Raw genomic sequence first — 13297 nt, 5'->3', positions numbered from 1 at the left:
TCTGGGGCTGTATAGAGACCAGGAGAACTATGAGATCCCTGAAAAATTTTAATGAAATATTTTGGACACTTTTAATGTAAAGCAAAGAGATTCTGAATTGTTTTTATTTAGGAAAATAATAATCCTGCAATCAACAGATATTTGTATATGTTGTATTCTTGTAAACAAACAACCACTGGATTCAATAGAGTTTACTGTAAGGTGTAGCTAGTTTTAGAACATTAAACTGAATTTTTAAAAAGTTACTCGGTAGATTGAGTGAAATGTAGGATTCAAAAAAAAAATTTTGAGTTTCCACTTGAGAAGAAAGCTGAAATAGAAGTTTGATGAAGAAGACAAGAATAATAACAAATGACAGATTTTTTAGATAGTATAAGTTATTGTATATATACTCTACAAAATGTTCTATTGCTGTTAACCTCTACTATGTTTTCTTTAAGAAAATACTTAATAAAACTGGCTAGAGCTGCTAATCGTCTTTCTGGAAAAATTTCAAGCTTAAAGCTGTGGAAGTTGTATTTAATACTGTGTGCCTTCTGCACTTTTGTTTTTCATGCTACTAGAAATGAGTGTTCAAAATAAATGCCAAACCTGCATATGTGAGATTTTGGCATATACATGATTTTAATAATGCCAGATACTACATGCCAGTATAGTGATAGTATTTGAGACACAAAATACTATTTATTTGGCTGAATTAGAAAACTGTCTCTCATGGAAAAGATTTTCAAAACAGGTATTCTAGCAATTTGCCTTTTCCTCATTAGCACATAATTTGTTTACAGTTCTCAGCCACTTCCTATTTTTGTTACTTTTTTTAATAATCATATTTCATTTTGACCATGTGAAACGTTTGTGAAAATGTTTTGAATTTATGATGATGAACAGCTACATATGGCAATTTACCCTGTATCATTTTGCCACACAATATGTCTTAGCTTGGTTTCTAATACTAAAAAGTACATTTACATTTCTAAATTATAAGATATTAATTATAAACAGGTGGGACATTCCTTCTGTATTGATGGGAAAGTCCATTTCTAGAAGACAGAGTGATTCATATAAGGATGCACTGGTTAAATTGGGGTAGATAGGCTATTAAAACTATCTAGACTTTCTAGATACTTATTCTACTTACTCATCTTGGTACTTTTCACTTAATTATTTTCTATATGTTATTACAGACATCTCAACAATGAGCACGCGTTGGATGATAGAAGTACAGCCCAATGTAGAGTACAGATGCAAGTTGTACAACAGTTAGAGTTGCAGGTAAAAATAACATTTTATTATTTGTATTATTAATTAATTAATTAATATATCCTCACTATAAATTTATATTCGAGGAGTGATTTTCTGTTTGACCTAATTTGAAAAAGAGATTTCAGAATTTATTAATTTCTAAATGCTATTGCAAAAATTGTAGCTTGACTTCCTATTTCCTATAACTTTAAAAAGAAATTGTGTATTAGATTTTTTGTAATTATCAGTACATGTTAAATATGTCTTATTTTACAGTCTGTTTTGGTGATAAATATGTGTGCGTGCGGTGCATAGAATGGGTGGAAAACAGCTCATGTTAGTTTTTAAATCTTGACCAAGATTAGGTTGTAAATGACTTTATTCACTGACCTAGAACATTATTTTAAATATATACTTTATCATTATAATTTAAAACCCTGATTTATGTCACCCAATCTATTTACATGTAATCAGCTTCTAATGGGTTTATTAAAGGAATAAAATTAGAATCTATAAAAGACTTGCAATTGCTGTATTATTACAACCTTTTAATTCAGGGAATTTAAAAAGACACCCACACCCAGTCTGAATATGCCTAACTGTTTTTTGTGGCCTGACATTCTTTGTGTGAAAGAAGTAGGCAAAAGGACAGCCAAAGCCGACAAATTAAAACAATGTTGTACGATAGATAGCTACCATTCCTCAAAAAAAAAAAAATGTGGCCTATTTTGTATGCAAGATGACACTGAGGAGATATATGGAAAGCCGTGGGCTAAGTGCAGAAGATAATTACATTTGAAATTTTACTGAGTTAGTCGTTTAGAGCTTCAAATAGTTTTAGAGAAAAATCATCTTCAACTTTTTGTTGTTACTTTTCCTGATAATTATAATTTATATTTTATATCATAATTTACTTTAAAAAAATACCCTTTATCGTCTTATTTCAAGATTTTGGTTCCATAACCTATATTTTACTGCCTGTAAAATTGTTGCCATGTCATCTCTATGATATATTTTCTCCATTCCTGTCCCCCAACACTCCATTCCAAATAAAATATTGTTCAAAATACTACTATTTCAATACAGTCAATGAAGAGCTGCAAAATAACCTTCTAGAGGTCTTCAAGAAAAGCTAATTTCATTTAAGCTTGAAGGAAAGCAAATTTTATTCGAAGCTATAAGTGCATAAGTGCAAGAGCTGTAATTTCTGTTGTTCATTCCTTCCAACAGTTAAAAAGAAATGAAGATAATCTTTGTTCCCTTCTCCTCATTCTAATCCAGGTTTCATTCATTTCATTCAAGAAGTATAAGGACTGAATTGGAGGCCAGGTAGAGGGGTTTAGAAATAAAGAAATAAAAAATTAGTCCCTGTCCACTTTTTAAATTTATGACTTATTCTTTTGAGTTATATTTGAGTTTCCAACTGTCAATCAATATCTGTCAGGAAAGATGATTTTGTATTATTTTTATTCTGCCCAGTGACAATTTTATCAATCAGCTCTGAAATACAACACTGTAGGGTTTCAAGAAGACATGGGCAGAAAATGCAGTAAACTCCATAAACTGTCTTTCCTGTTAGCAGATTTATTTTTCCAAAAGCTGAAGGAAAAAGAAAGATGACATCCTTGTCTACGGGGACATATAACTTGGATTCAGCCTTTTATATCACGGCTGTTACTCTACAGATTGCTAAAGATCTTAATAGCATTGATCATTTCCATAGACAGAGTGGATCTCCATAGGCTAAGATTACCTACTTACTAGTTTGGCACCATTGCTGGGGTAAAAAATCTTTTTCCTAATGTGATGTACATGAACACAATTAAAAACTGTCAAGGTCTATTTTCCAGGTGTAGTCAGGCCAGAGCCAAAAGTAGACCGATTTGCAGCTGTTTCTTAGCAAAGACATTTGCATTAGCTCTCTGCCAAATATCTGCAAGATGTCTTCCAACATCTACATGGCTGATAAACAGTGGGATTCAGGGAGTTAATATTACTAGCCCAGGACAGATCTGTCAAAAATACTCTGATCTAAAAGGTGTCCGTGTATCCAGAATGAAACATCTGGAAATTCATTATCAACACCAGCAAGTAGAACAGTGTGGAGGAACAAGCTAGAACTCTTTTTCATGATAATGATTTGGTTCAAATGTAAATATTCATCCAACCAGCCATTATGTGTGAAACTTTTTTGGGAGGGGGGAGAGGGAAGGTTTTCTGGAAGGTTTTTTGTGGTTCCTCATTAGTTAAAATACTTACCTCATTCTGCTTTCTAACTCCTAAAGTTCAATTCCGATAGCACTGTTACTGTCAAAATTGATAGCCAATTGCGAAGCACCCAAATTGTGATCATGTGATTGTGGGGATGCTGCAACAGCCTCAACTTTGAGGACCAGTTGCAGGTCTCATTTAGTGCCATTGTAATTTCAAATGGTCACTGAACAAATGGCCATTAACCGAGGACTACCTACATGTTGAGTTTATTAGCAAAGCAGCCCTTGGGATAAGATGGTTTAAATGTTCGGTGTGGTCATATTTTCCTCTAGGAAGTTAACCTTTGTAATGGTTCTGGGATTGTTTGTTTGTTTTTGCACTCATGTTGAAAGGATTTGCAGTGAAATCACCGTTGCCCAGGGAACATCCAGTTGGGGGCTCCTTTTATATCTTCAGAAAGAGTTGGAACAAAGGACAGGAGCTCACCCCCTCCCCTCCATAGCAGCACTTGAGTCTCGAACGTGACCTTGCTGCTAGTCAAGCCAGAATCCTAACCATGCAAGCCAACATGCTCCTCAAACATTTCTGTTATTCTTGTTATTGATATGCTGATTTGCTCAGGATACTTTTGTATCTTCATTCATACTAAGTCCAGCATGTTTTGTATTCCAACTAGATAGCAGAAGAAGTAAAGGAAGATGATGGCACTATAAGAGAATTGATAACTTTTTTTTCCAGAACAATGAATCTGCTGTCCAACATTGACTTATAATAATGGGTAATAATTTATAGTTGGGCAGGATATAAAACCTAATCAGTTTTCAGATCATATAAAGTAGGAATTTGAAAAATCTGGATCCATTTCAACTTGGGTCTTGCATCTTTTCAGAAGAACTGGGCATAAAATAATAATCACATCTTGCCTCTATCTTTTACCTCGGTTTCACTGAGGGAAAAAAAGTCTTCATTTCAATCAGGCCAGAAGGAATAACTTTCACACTGGAGAAATCTTGCAGGCCTATAATTTTGTCAGCAGTTTGCAGTATCACAGTGAAAAATGTTTGGGTCAACCACTTCAGACAAGTAGATAGATATGTAGAGCAATTGTTGCCTTGCAATGTTACCTGTAAATCAGTAGGTGTCCAATAAATAAATAGCCCTGTTCTCATTTGTGCAGTACCTCAGACAACTGTAGCAAAATCTCATGTACACCTGTGAGTAAAGCCATGAATGCATTATAATCACCCCAAGATTATAATGCATGAATAGAGAAAATGGGCCTTCCAGATACATATTGGACTATGTCAACAATTCCCCATGCCCACTTCTGTGCTGACTGGACATAGAATTGAAACAGTGTGTGTGTGTGTGTGTGTGTGTGTGTGTGTGTGTGTGTGTGTGTGTTTTCGTAGATTTTCACGGGTAGATTTCCCCGTCAGTATTTATAGAGAGACGGCAGCTCTGACCACACTTTGCTCGCACAAGCACGGAGCCGTAAGCACCAGCCTGAAGATGACAAGTGAGACCTATGGGAGGAAACATATTGGTGCTGAAAGGCGAAAGGGAAGCAATATGCAGTATATATAAATATGCAGTATATATAAATAAATAAAGCCATTAGCATTTCATGCTGGATTTTTGACCTGCTGATTAAGGATGCATTATCACTTTCCTGAATTATTCAAAATGGCAAGAATTAGAAACTTGCTGATATTGTTGACTGAGTATTACTGATGACTCCCATTTTGCACGGAGGCTTTGGAAAATTTAGAATTCTTCGGAAATCCAAAAGTGCTTTTTCAAAAGGCAACTGGACTTTTTTCTGGTTTTTTTCCCTTGAAAACGTTTCGCTTCTTATCCAAGCTGAATGGTGGGGAACGGAAGTATTCTTCAGAAACACATGGGGTTTTTTCCCTCTTTCTCTCCCTAGAGACAGTGAAATAATACTTTTTAAATGGTGCTGAGTCATCAAGTAATTTTTATGTTTTTCTAAATGCTTTAGGCATATGAACCGCCATTTTTAAAACCTGTGAAATTATAAAAATGTAAAGCACTTTGAAAGACCTCTCCAAAAAAAAAAGAACATATTTCAACTTCTTTTTTAAAAAATTTATTGAGGCTGCTACATTGCTCCAATACATTAGGGTTTGAATCATATGAATATGTCTGCCTGGATGTTTCATCAACAGAATGAAAAGGCTGGTGTGGGAGAGAATTTTATCAGTGGCTGGAGCTGTACTTGTATTTTATATTTAAAACCCACAGGTCAGTAGGAAAACAACCCCATACAAGTTGGCTTATAAGTTACAATTCAGTTTTAATATGTGCATCATCCAGTCTGCAGTACAAGACAAATCTTTATATATTTGTCTTTATATAATAACAAAAAACATACTTGCCCAGGATGTATCCTCTTGGCTGTACAAGCAAATGTGAAAAAGAAAGCTTGTTGATTTTTCTCCTCCAAAGTGAATTCTACTCTGTAAGAGAACAAACATTTACCTTCTGTAGATGGTTATTTTTCCCCTTCTCTAAAGCTGACAATATCCATTTAATGTTTTACATGTCAACCTCACCTACCTAATAGAGGGTATGTAGCCCACGTTTTTTGTTTTTTGTTTAAGTACGGAATGGGATGTTATAGAAAAGGAGGAGAGGACAACCCTTAAAGCCAACAAACCTTGGCTTTGTGTCTCTTAGCATTGAGGTTGCTTAGTACATGCAATTCCTTCATTTTTTCCCTCATTGCTTCAGCAACCCCTCCTGGAGTCTGAAGGACTAGATCTGCTTCAGTCAAAAGCTCCAATGCATTTTTACAAAAAAACCGATACCTAGCACCAGAAGTATTGCTTTGCTTTCAAAGAAATGCCAGAGAGGGATGTGGGCTCCTCCTAACATTTCCAAATCACAGGAAAGTAATACTATGCACTTTTCCTGTCATGTGCTAGCTACAATGCCAGGGTTTAAATAGAGAAGAGCCGTTCTGGATTCTGTTCACAAAAGTCATGTTTACATTTCTCTTTCCTGTTCAGCTTGCAAAAGACAAGGACCGCCTGCAAGCAATGATGACGCACCTGCATGTGAAATCGACTGAACCAAAAGCTACCCCTCAGCCTGTAAGTATCTGCACGGACTACATAAAGCTTTGCCTCGGCTGATTTTTTGGTTCTGAGAGGGCACCACAAGTACAGACCATTTCTAAATATTAGTGTATCAGTTATTACTCGAAAGATTGCTGTCTTAGTCTGTTATGAACACAACATAATAGGTAACCTTGCTGCTTCTTAAAAATAAAGATATTTATTATAAGGTTAGCTTTTTTTGCATAACGGCACACTTCTTGATCATTATTCAGGGAAATAAATTCACTACCATATTTGCAAACTAGGTCCCCTCATCATTTGGCTGACACATCTGTCCCACTGTTTGTTTTATGACAGAGGGCTTCCCTTACCCTTTATTGCTCCACTTAGAGTTAAGGATTTAATTCCTAAGAAAACTGAAAAAATCATATGTCTTTTCCAAGAAGACATGTGCAAAGTAATTGTTCTGTATCTGTAATATCTATTTAATTTTTTTCTCTTTCAGCTATACCTAATCAGGTTGCTGTAATTCTTAAGTCTTCAATCTGAATCTCTTTTTTTTCTGTCAGATAGAAAGATAGATGCCTGTTTACATGCTATTTTACAGTCGGCATGACAATAAAATTGATAAACCAATTTGCTGTTATGGTTCATCACTACTTGCTGATTAATGTGGTTTATACAAACTGTAGCTCATCAGCACTAAATTTTCATACAACAAGTAAAATCAAATTAGGCCACTTACCTACACATAGCTAAGAAACTAAGTAGCAAATCAATCCTTCAGCTTAAAACACTCACATGAAGCAATTAGGAATTTCAGAGTATTATCAGGAGAGGAATAAACTTTAAAAACCTCATATTTAAAAGGTTGTGGGGGGGCATAAGCTTTTAGGATAAGCAAGTCTGATTCTGATATGTAAATTAAATTTTAATTTAAGATAGAGCATTTTATTCAAATCCTTGATCCCTTTCACTGTCTTAGTAAATCTATGTGCAGATTTTTCTGCAGAGCATTTTTGAGTGGCAAAAAACAGTCTTCTTGTTTTTGAAATATAAAGCAGAGCTAAGAAAACCTTCATTTTGTGTAATCCTGTCTTCCAAAATCTGGAACTCCCATGAAAGCCTAGGCCATATGAAATAAGTTTATTTTCTGTCCTTGGATCCATCCCCAGATTGCCCCTATAGTCTCTAAAAAATAATAGCAGTGCTTCTCCAGTTGCATCAAAAAGCAGGTAGAACCTAGAAGAGGGTAAATCATTTCAAAAAGTACTTTGAATAACAAGTGAAGTAAAGCTGCTTGAACTGTATCTTCAGAAACGTTTGAGACAATTACTTTGCGGATATCACTTGTGCTCACACAGAAAATGCATTAGCTCAGGGTTGTCAGGCCGGATGCGTCATGTGTAGGCCACGCCCATCCTAGCTCCACGAAGTGGAAAAATGTCACAATACGTTACGTGACAGCGACATGATGCCACGTGTTTGACACCTGTGCATTAGCTGATATTGTCAGCAAATAATATATGCACATGTAGACAACCTGGGAAAAGCTCTTAAAGCTACACACCAGGCCTTCAGGAGGTTGTGGCTACTTGTTTGCATAAGAGAGTGGTGCTCCACACATAGCTAGAACTGTTCTACAAATGATTTGCAGAGCTCTGGATTATCTCCAATACAGTTCTCTAACACCACCATCTGGCTCATATCAAACGTGATCCTTCAAATAGATTCACCAGCTGCAAGATGATGTACAGGCAGTCCTTGACTTACGACCATAATTGAGTCCCAAATTTCCATTGCTAAGCAAGACAATTACTAAGTGAGTTTTGCCCCATTTTATATCTTTCTTGCCACAGTTAATACTGAAGTTGTTAAGTTAGTAATAGTAGTGAATCTGGCTTCCCGATTCACTCTACTTGTCAGAAGGTCACAAAAGGGGATCACATGATGCCAGGACACTGCAACCATAATAAATACTTGCCAGATGTCAAGCGGCTCAATTTTGATCACATGACTATGGAGGATACTGCAATGGTTTGTGAAAAACAATCATAAATCACTTTTTATGTGCTATAACTTCAAACAGTCATGAAACGAAAGGTTGTAAGTCAAGGACTACTTGTATTTCAGAAGGTGAATTGTAGATAACTATTTATCCCTCCCTCTTTTTCCCCAGAAAGTCCTACAAAAGGAAGTTAGACCAACCCACATGGCCAAATGTCAGTTGCAGGATGAAAGTATCCGAAGGGCCAATATTTCCTCCTTTGAGTACAAGAGCAATATGGACAGAACAGTGTAATCAACTCCTAAGTGCTCATTATTTAAAATTCAGGATTTTTTGCTAATAAATAGTAGCAGTAACAGAGATTCCAGAATAAAAACTGCTGCACAAGCAATAAGTGGACAATCAGGGAAGGGAAGTAAAATTGACCAAAGGAAAGGGAGTGGAGGATGCACTGTCTTCATCAGTATTAAAAATGTTTTACATTCTAGAAAATTATAGCTTTGATGTAGCCTCCTACTAAATTTATTTTTAACTGTTCTATTGAAAATTCTGCGCTACTAGTCAACATTATCTCTCAGTAGCTCTGCACAGTGTTTCTCTATTAAAAGAAATAGGCATGAATATTTTTGACTGAAAAATTAATAGCTTTTGAATTCGTACACAGCGGGTTTCTTTTCCAAAGCAGTCCAATATCACTGCACAGCACTTGTATAACCATTTATTTAGAGGCCAAGTCAAACCTTTGACAGCTAGGGCAGTGTTACAAGCCAACATAAAGAACTCCAAGATGTAAACCAACAATAGGCAGTCTGTGTGAGGTTTGCCATTGTCAAATACATAGATTGTTTGGATTAGTTTATGTAAATGTACTGTTGTATTACCCTTTGGGAAAAAAAGATCACATTTGTGTATGAAAAGTGGTTTCGTTCATAGGCAGCATTATAAATCCTTATCCTTTAACGTACACGTTAGAAGTAAAAATTGGCGCCTGACAGCACTATATTGTGTGACACTCTCTTATTGGATTGAAACAGCCTTCTTTTCATTTATTGAATATAGGAAATTTTATTACAGATATCATCAGATAAATCAGAAATTATTAAAATATGTATAGGTGAAGGATTTGAAAATTAATTACAAAATGTAGAAATATAGTATTCTTCATATATGCTATCCTTGCAAGAATAGGAGAAGAATAAAATCATAGAGCCAAGGTTTGGCCTTTATACATTCAGCAGCATATAATTCTGGCTAGAAGTGAGTCAATGACCAAATCCACAGCATTCAATCCACTTTACACCCCATAATTAAACTTCTGTTCTCCTCCTAACCAGATGTATGGTATAAATTAATTGTAATATTTTGTGGCTTTTTTTTTTAAGAATTGGAATTTAAAATTCTAGTTCTTTAAAAAAAATGCAAAGAGAATAATTGACTTGATCATTTTTGATGAGGGAAAGTTGGTGACAAAATTTTGAAAGCTAATGGTTCCTACCTTAAAATGATCGTAATAATCTCAAAAGCAGATACGGTTTTGGGAGCCAATGAATTTCTTTGTCAAATATGATTTGGTAATCAGAGATATTTCTTGGAGGATCAAATGTAGAGGTGCATGAAGCAGACTAAAACATTTTGAGTTGATTGTTCCACTGTCTTGAGAGTCCAGTGTTCAGTTAGAACAGGGGTGTCCAAACTTGGCAACTTCAAAACTTGTGGACTTCAAATCCCAAAGTACCCCAGACAGCATGGAATTGTGGGAGTTAAAATTTGCCACATTTGGAAACCCCTGAGTTAGAACAGCTAAAGTTGGCACATTTTGAATGCTCTGTTGCTGGGAAGTAATTAATGTGAGCTGATTTAGTTTGTTGTTGTGAATAGCCCCAATTATTCCCATGAAGAATGTTACATATGCTGCTGCTATGGTGCTGAATCCTCTCTCTGGTCATGGCTTTCTAGGAAGATGCTCTTTCTGGGTTGTTTCCCACTCAATCTAGTTTACTTAGTATTTAGCATTACATAATATAATTAGAAAACTAGTACTGTGCACTGGTATTTTTTATTGTTATGGATGCTCTCATTAGATTTCCATATGTATCAATATATGTGTATATATGCGTCAGAAATGCAAGGATTTATATTGTAACATAATAATGCAGTAATCCCATTATTTTCAAGCATTCCTGGTGATGAGATGGTAGAGGAGAATTAAGGTGCCAGGTGTTATTAGATGGCACTGACAGCCACAGATTTTTTCTCACAAAAGAAAGAAGGAATGCATTTCTCTTTCTTTGGTAGGGTGTTTTTTTTTCCTTTTTTGCATACCTGGCAGTACATCCATCTTTATAGAGTTGACATAACTGTTGGCTATTTTTTATATATTTTCCTTTACCCTAACCACAGCAATTAGGATTGTTTTGAAATCCTGTTTTTAGCAACTGTAAAAACAAAGCATTAAAAATAGCCTTTTAACTGTGAGGTAATGACTGAGCATTTTAGCTGCTGTAGCTGTACTTTATAGTTTGAAAAATAAAGGTATGTAGCAATAGAGGGGGAAAAAGATTTGTAAATGCAATACATAAAAGCTGTTTTTATATACTGTTTTTCATTAAGTCCCACTCTTCAACTTGGGTTTCCTTTACTATCTCTGCCAATAACAACACCTGCTAAGTGATCATTGTCTGCCAAATCTTGTGTTGCATGTAGTTATATATATTTTCTAAAGATGTGTACATAAAATGTTCATGGGTAAAATCTAACAGTCCTGACACCCATCCACTTTCAGGGTCTCGCTGACAGTAGTGCCGTCCCATTCACCATTCCCAAGACCCAATTACAGCAACTGTTTGAGCCCCAAGCAAAAAGATGAGCACCCATGTCAGAGAAATCCTTGGCCTTAAGCACCAGAGATAGCCTCAGAAGAACTTGCTGATTTTTACACCGAAAAACACACCACACATCCCTTGTTATCTTCCTTACAGTTTTGTTGCTGGTCTTGTATACGTCTTTCAAACATAGAAGCTACTTTAAAAATTAAAAAAAAGAACATCTATGTGTGTGTATATGTGAATGTATTTGTAGCATGTTTCCCATTCCATAGGAATTCAAGAAGCGGTAGGGAGGGGTGAAGCTTCTTCCTTCATCTTACCGTTAATGTAAATAAAATATTTCTTTTATCATGTTTTCTTTTCCAAATTATTTTAGTTTTCCAAATACTTGGGTGGCCAAGGAGGGAATGACTACTTCAGGTTGCATTACTGCAGGCTTAAAGGGACAACCAAATACGAATTTGGAGAAAAGGAAGTATGTCTATTATGGATAGCTTTACTCATGTACTGTAAAACAATAATATTATATATGTATGCATGTGTAAGGGTTCAAGAGAGACCCAGTATAAATATGTACAATGATGAGCACACATCTCATACCTTATTGTTAAAGCCCTTTGATAAGTCAAAATTGCAGTTCTATAGATGGTATCCTAAACACATACACAAACACACAAAAAGAAACTAATTTATATTACTAATTATGCTTTTGCTGGTATAGAATTTGTTCCTAGCAGAATACAAAGACAACTAATTTTTGGCAGTTGAGAGAAAGATTATTTGTTCATTCCTATGTTGTTTTCTATACATTTATACAGCCCGAAAATTACAGCTCTTACTGTAATAATTAAAGATACCATAAGCACATAAGGCCACTAGGAGTAGAGTTTGACTCAAACATTTGCTTTCGTTAGCTCTAACAACATGATAGTTGATCAAAGCAAATTGCAATAAGGTAAACTCTGTTTGTAAGACAAAAATCTTTATCAACCACTTCTCAAATCCAAGCAATGGTGTGTTTAAGTAGAAATTGATGTGGCATATCAATCAAGAAAACAAACTCCATCATTCTTAACTGTTTGTGACCTTTGCCCCACAAAACTGTCTTTACTTCGCTCTAGGCCTTTTTCATAGTTGATGTTTAAACAATGAATGTTTAATACATTATAATGAAGATTAGTAGTTGACGATTGCAACAGAACCGTGATGTAGTTGTGCTCCTGTTCGTAACTGCTATCTGTGGTTGAGGCAACGTGAAAACTCTAAGAGGCTCTCCTTACAGGAAAGCTCGAAAAAGCAAAAACTTTCATAGCAAGTGACAAGTCATGGTTTTCTTAACTTGTTCCTTCTGCCAATCTAGCAGTTTCCTCTGATAAAGCACAAAGCTCTCTAGCTGTTTTCCTTCTCTCCAATCCCTTCCTTCTCAGACGGCAGTCAGGTTTAATTTGGGAACTCGGCTCTTTTAGCAAATTAGCAATTAGAAAAATGTTGTGGGAATATGTATATGTGTCATTAGTTTTCCTGCAAATTAATAGCAAGAGCAGAGGTCAGGCAGAAATTTTCCACTTGACTGCAGTTCCTCTGTCAAGATTTGGCACTTTGCTTTGGAACGGCCACAGATGCTGAAAGCCACAGCCTTCCTCTAGGAACCGTCTTTTAATGAGTTTACCTCGTAGCCATTATTACAAATATTACGGCCTCTCCCTTACCCTTGAAATTACTGTTTCTACAAAATATTCCAGTGACATCTTACCCCATTGCACATTGATGGTGGGGTCACTGGGATGTAGTGTTTAATCATTAGATCACCTCCATAAGCATCTCCTAATTAGAGTCCTTACAATACAATTTTATCTGGTAATTAGCCAAGATTGGCTGCTTCCTCTTTAGCTTATTAGTGGCAGCCTAGCAGTGGGTGTGAATCG

General features: G+C 35.6%; 1 protein-coding gene across 18 annotated transcripts in view; it reads left to right on the top strand.

Moving 5' to 3' along the window:
• The window catches only part of FOXP1 (forkhead box P1), a 755498-nt gene that overhangs the window by 659121 nt on the left and 83080 nt on the right, over nucleotides 1-13297 (top strand). For 15 of the 18 annotated variants that reach the window (XM_058168797.1, XM_058168786.1, XM_058168793.1 and 12 more), the window contains 3 exons: nucleotides 1185-1272; nucleotides 6489-6572; nucleotides 11749-11847. In XM_058168797.1, coding sequence (XP_058024780.1) covers nucleotides 1185-1272; nucleotides 6489-6572; nucleotides 11749-11847 — 271 coding nt within the window. The remainder of the gene's footprint in view (nucleotides 1-1184; nucleotides 1273-6488; nucleotides 6573-11748; nucleotides 11848-13297) is intronic. The other 3 variants (XM_058168800.1, XM_058168796.1, XM_058168795.1) reach the window with 1 other exon arrangement.

This window comes from Ahaetulla prasina, chromosome 2 (assembly GCF_028640845.1).
Source record: "Ahaetulla prasina isolate Xishuangbanna chromosome 2, ASM2864084v1, whole genome shotgun sequence".
Taxonomy (NCBI): domain Eukaryota; kingdom Metazoa; phylum Chordata; class Lepidosauria; order Squamata; family Colubridae; genus Ahaetulla; species Ahaetulla prasina.
This window is presented reverse-complemented; position numbering and strand designations above follow the sequence as displayed.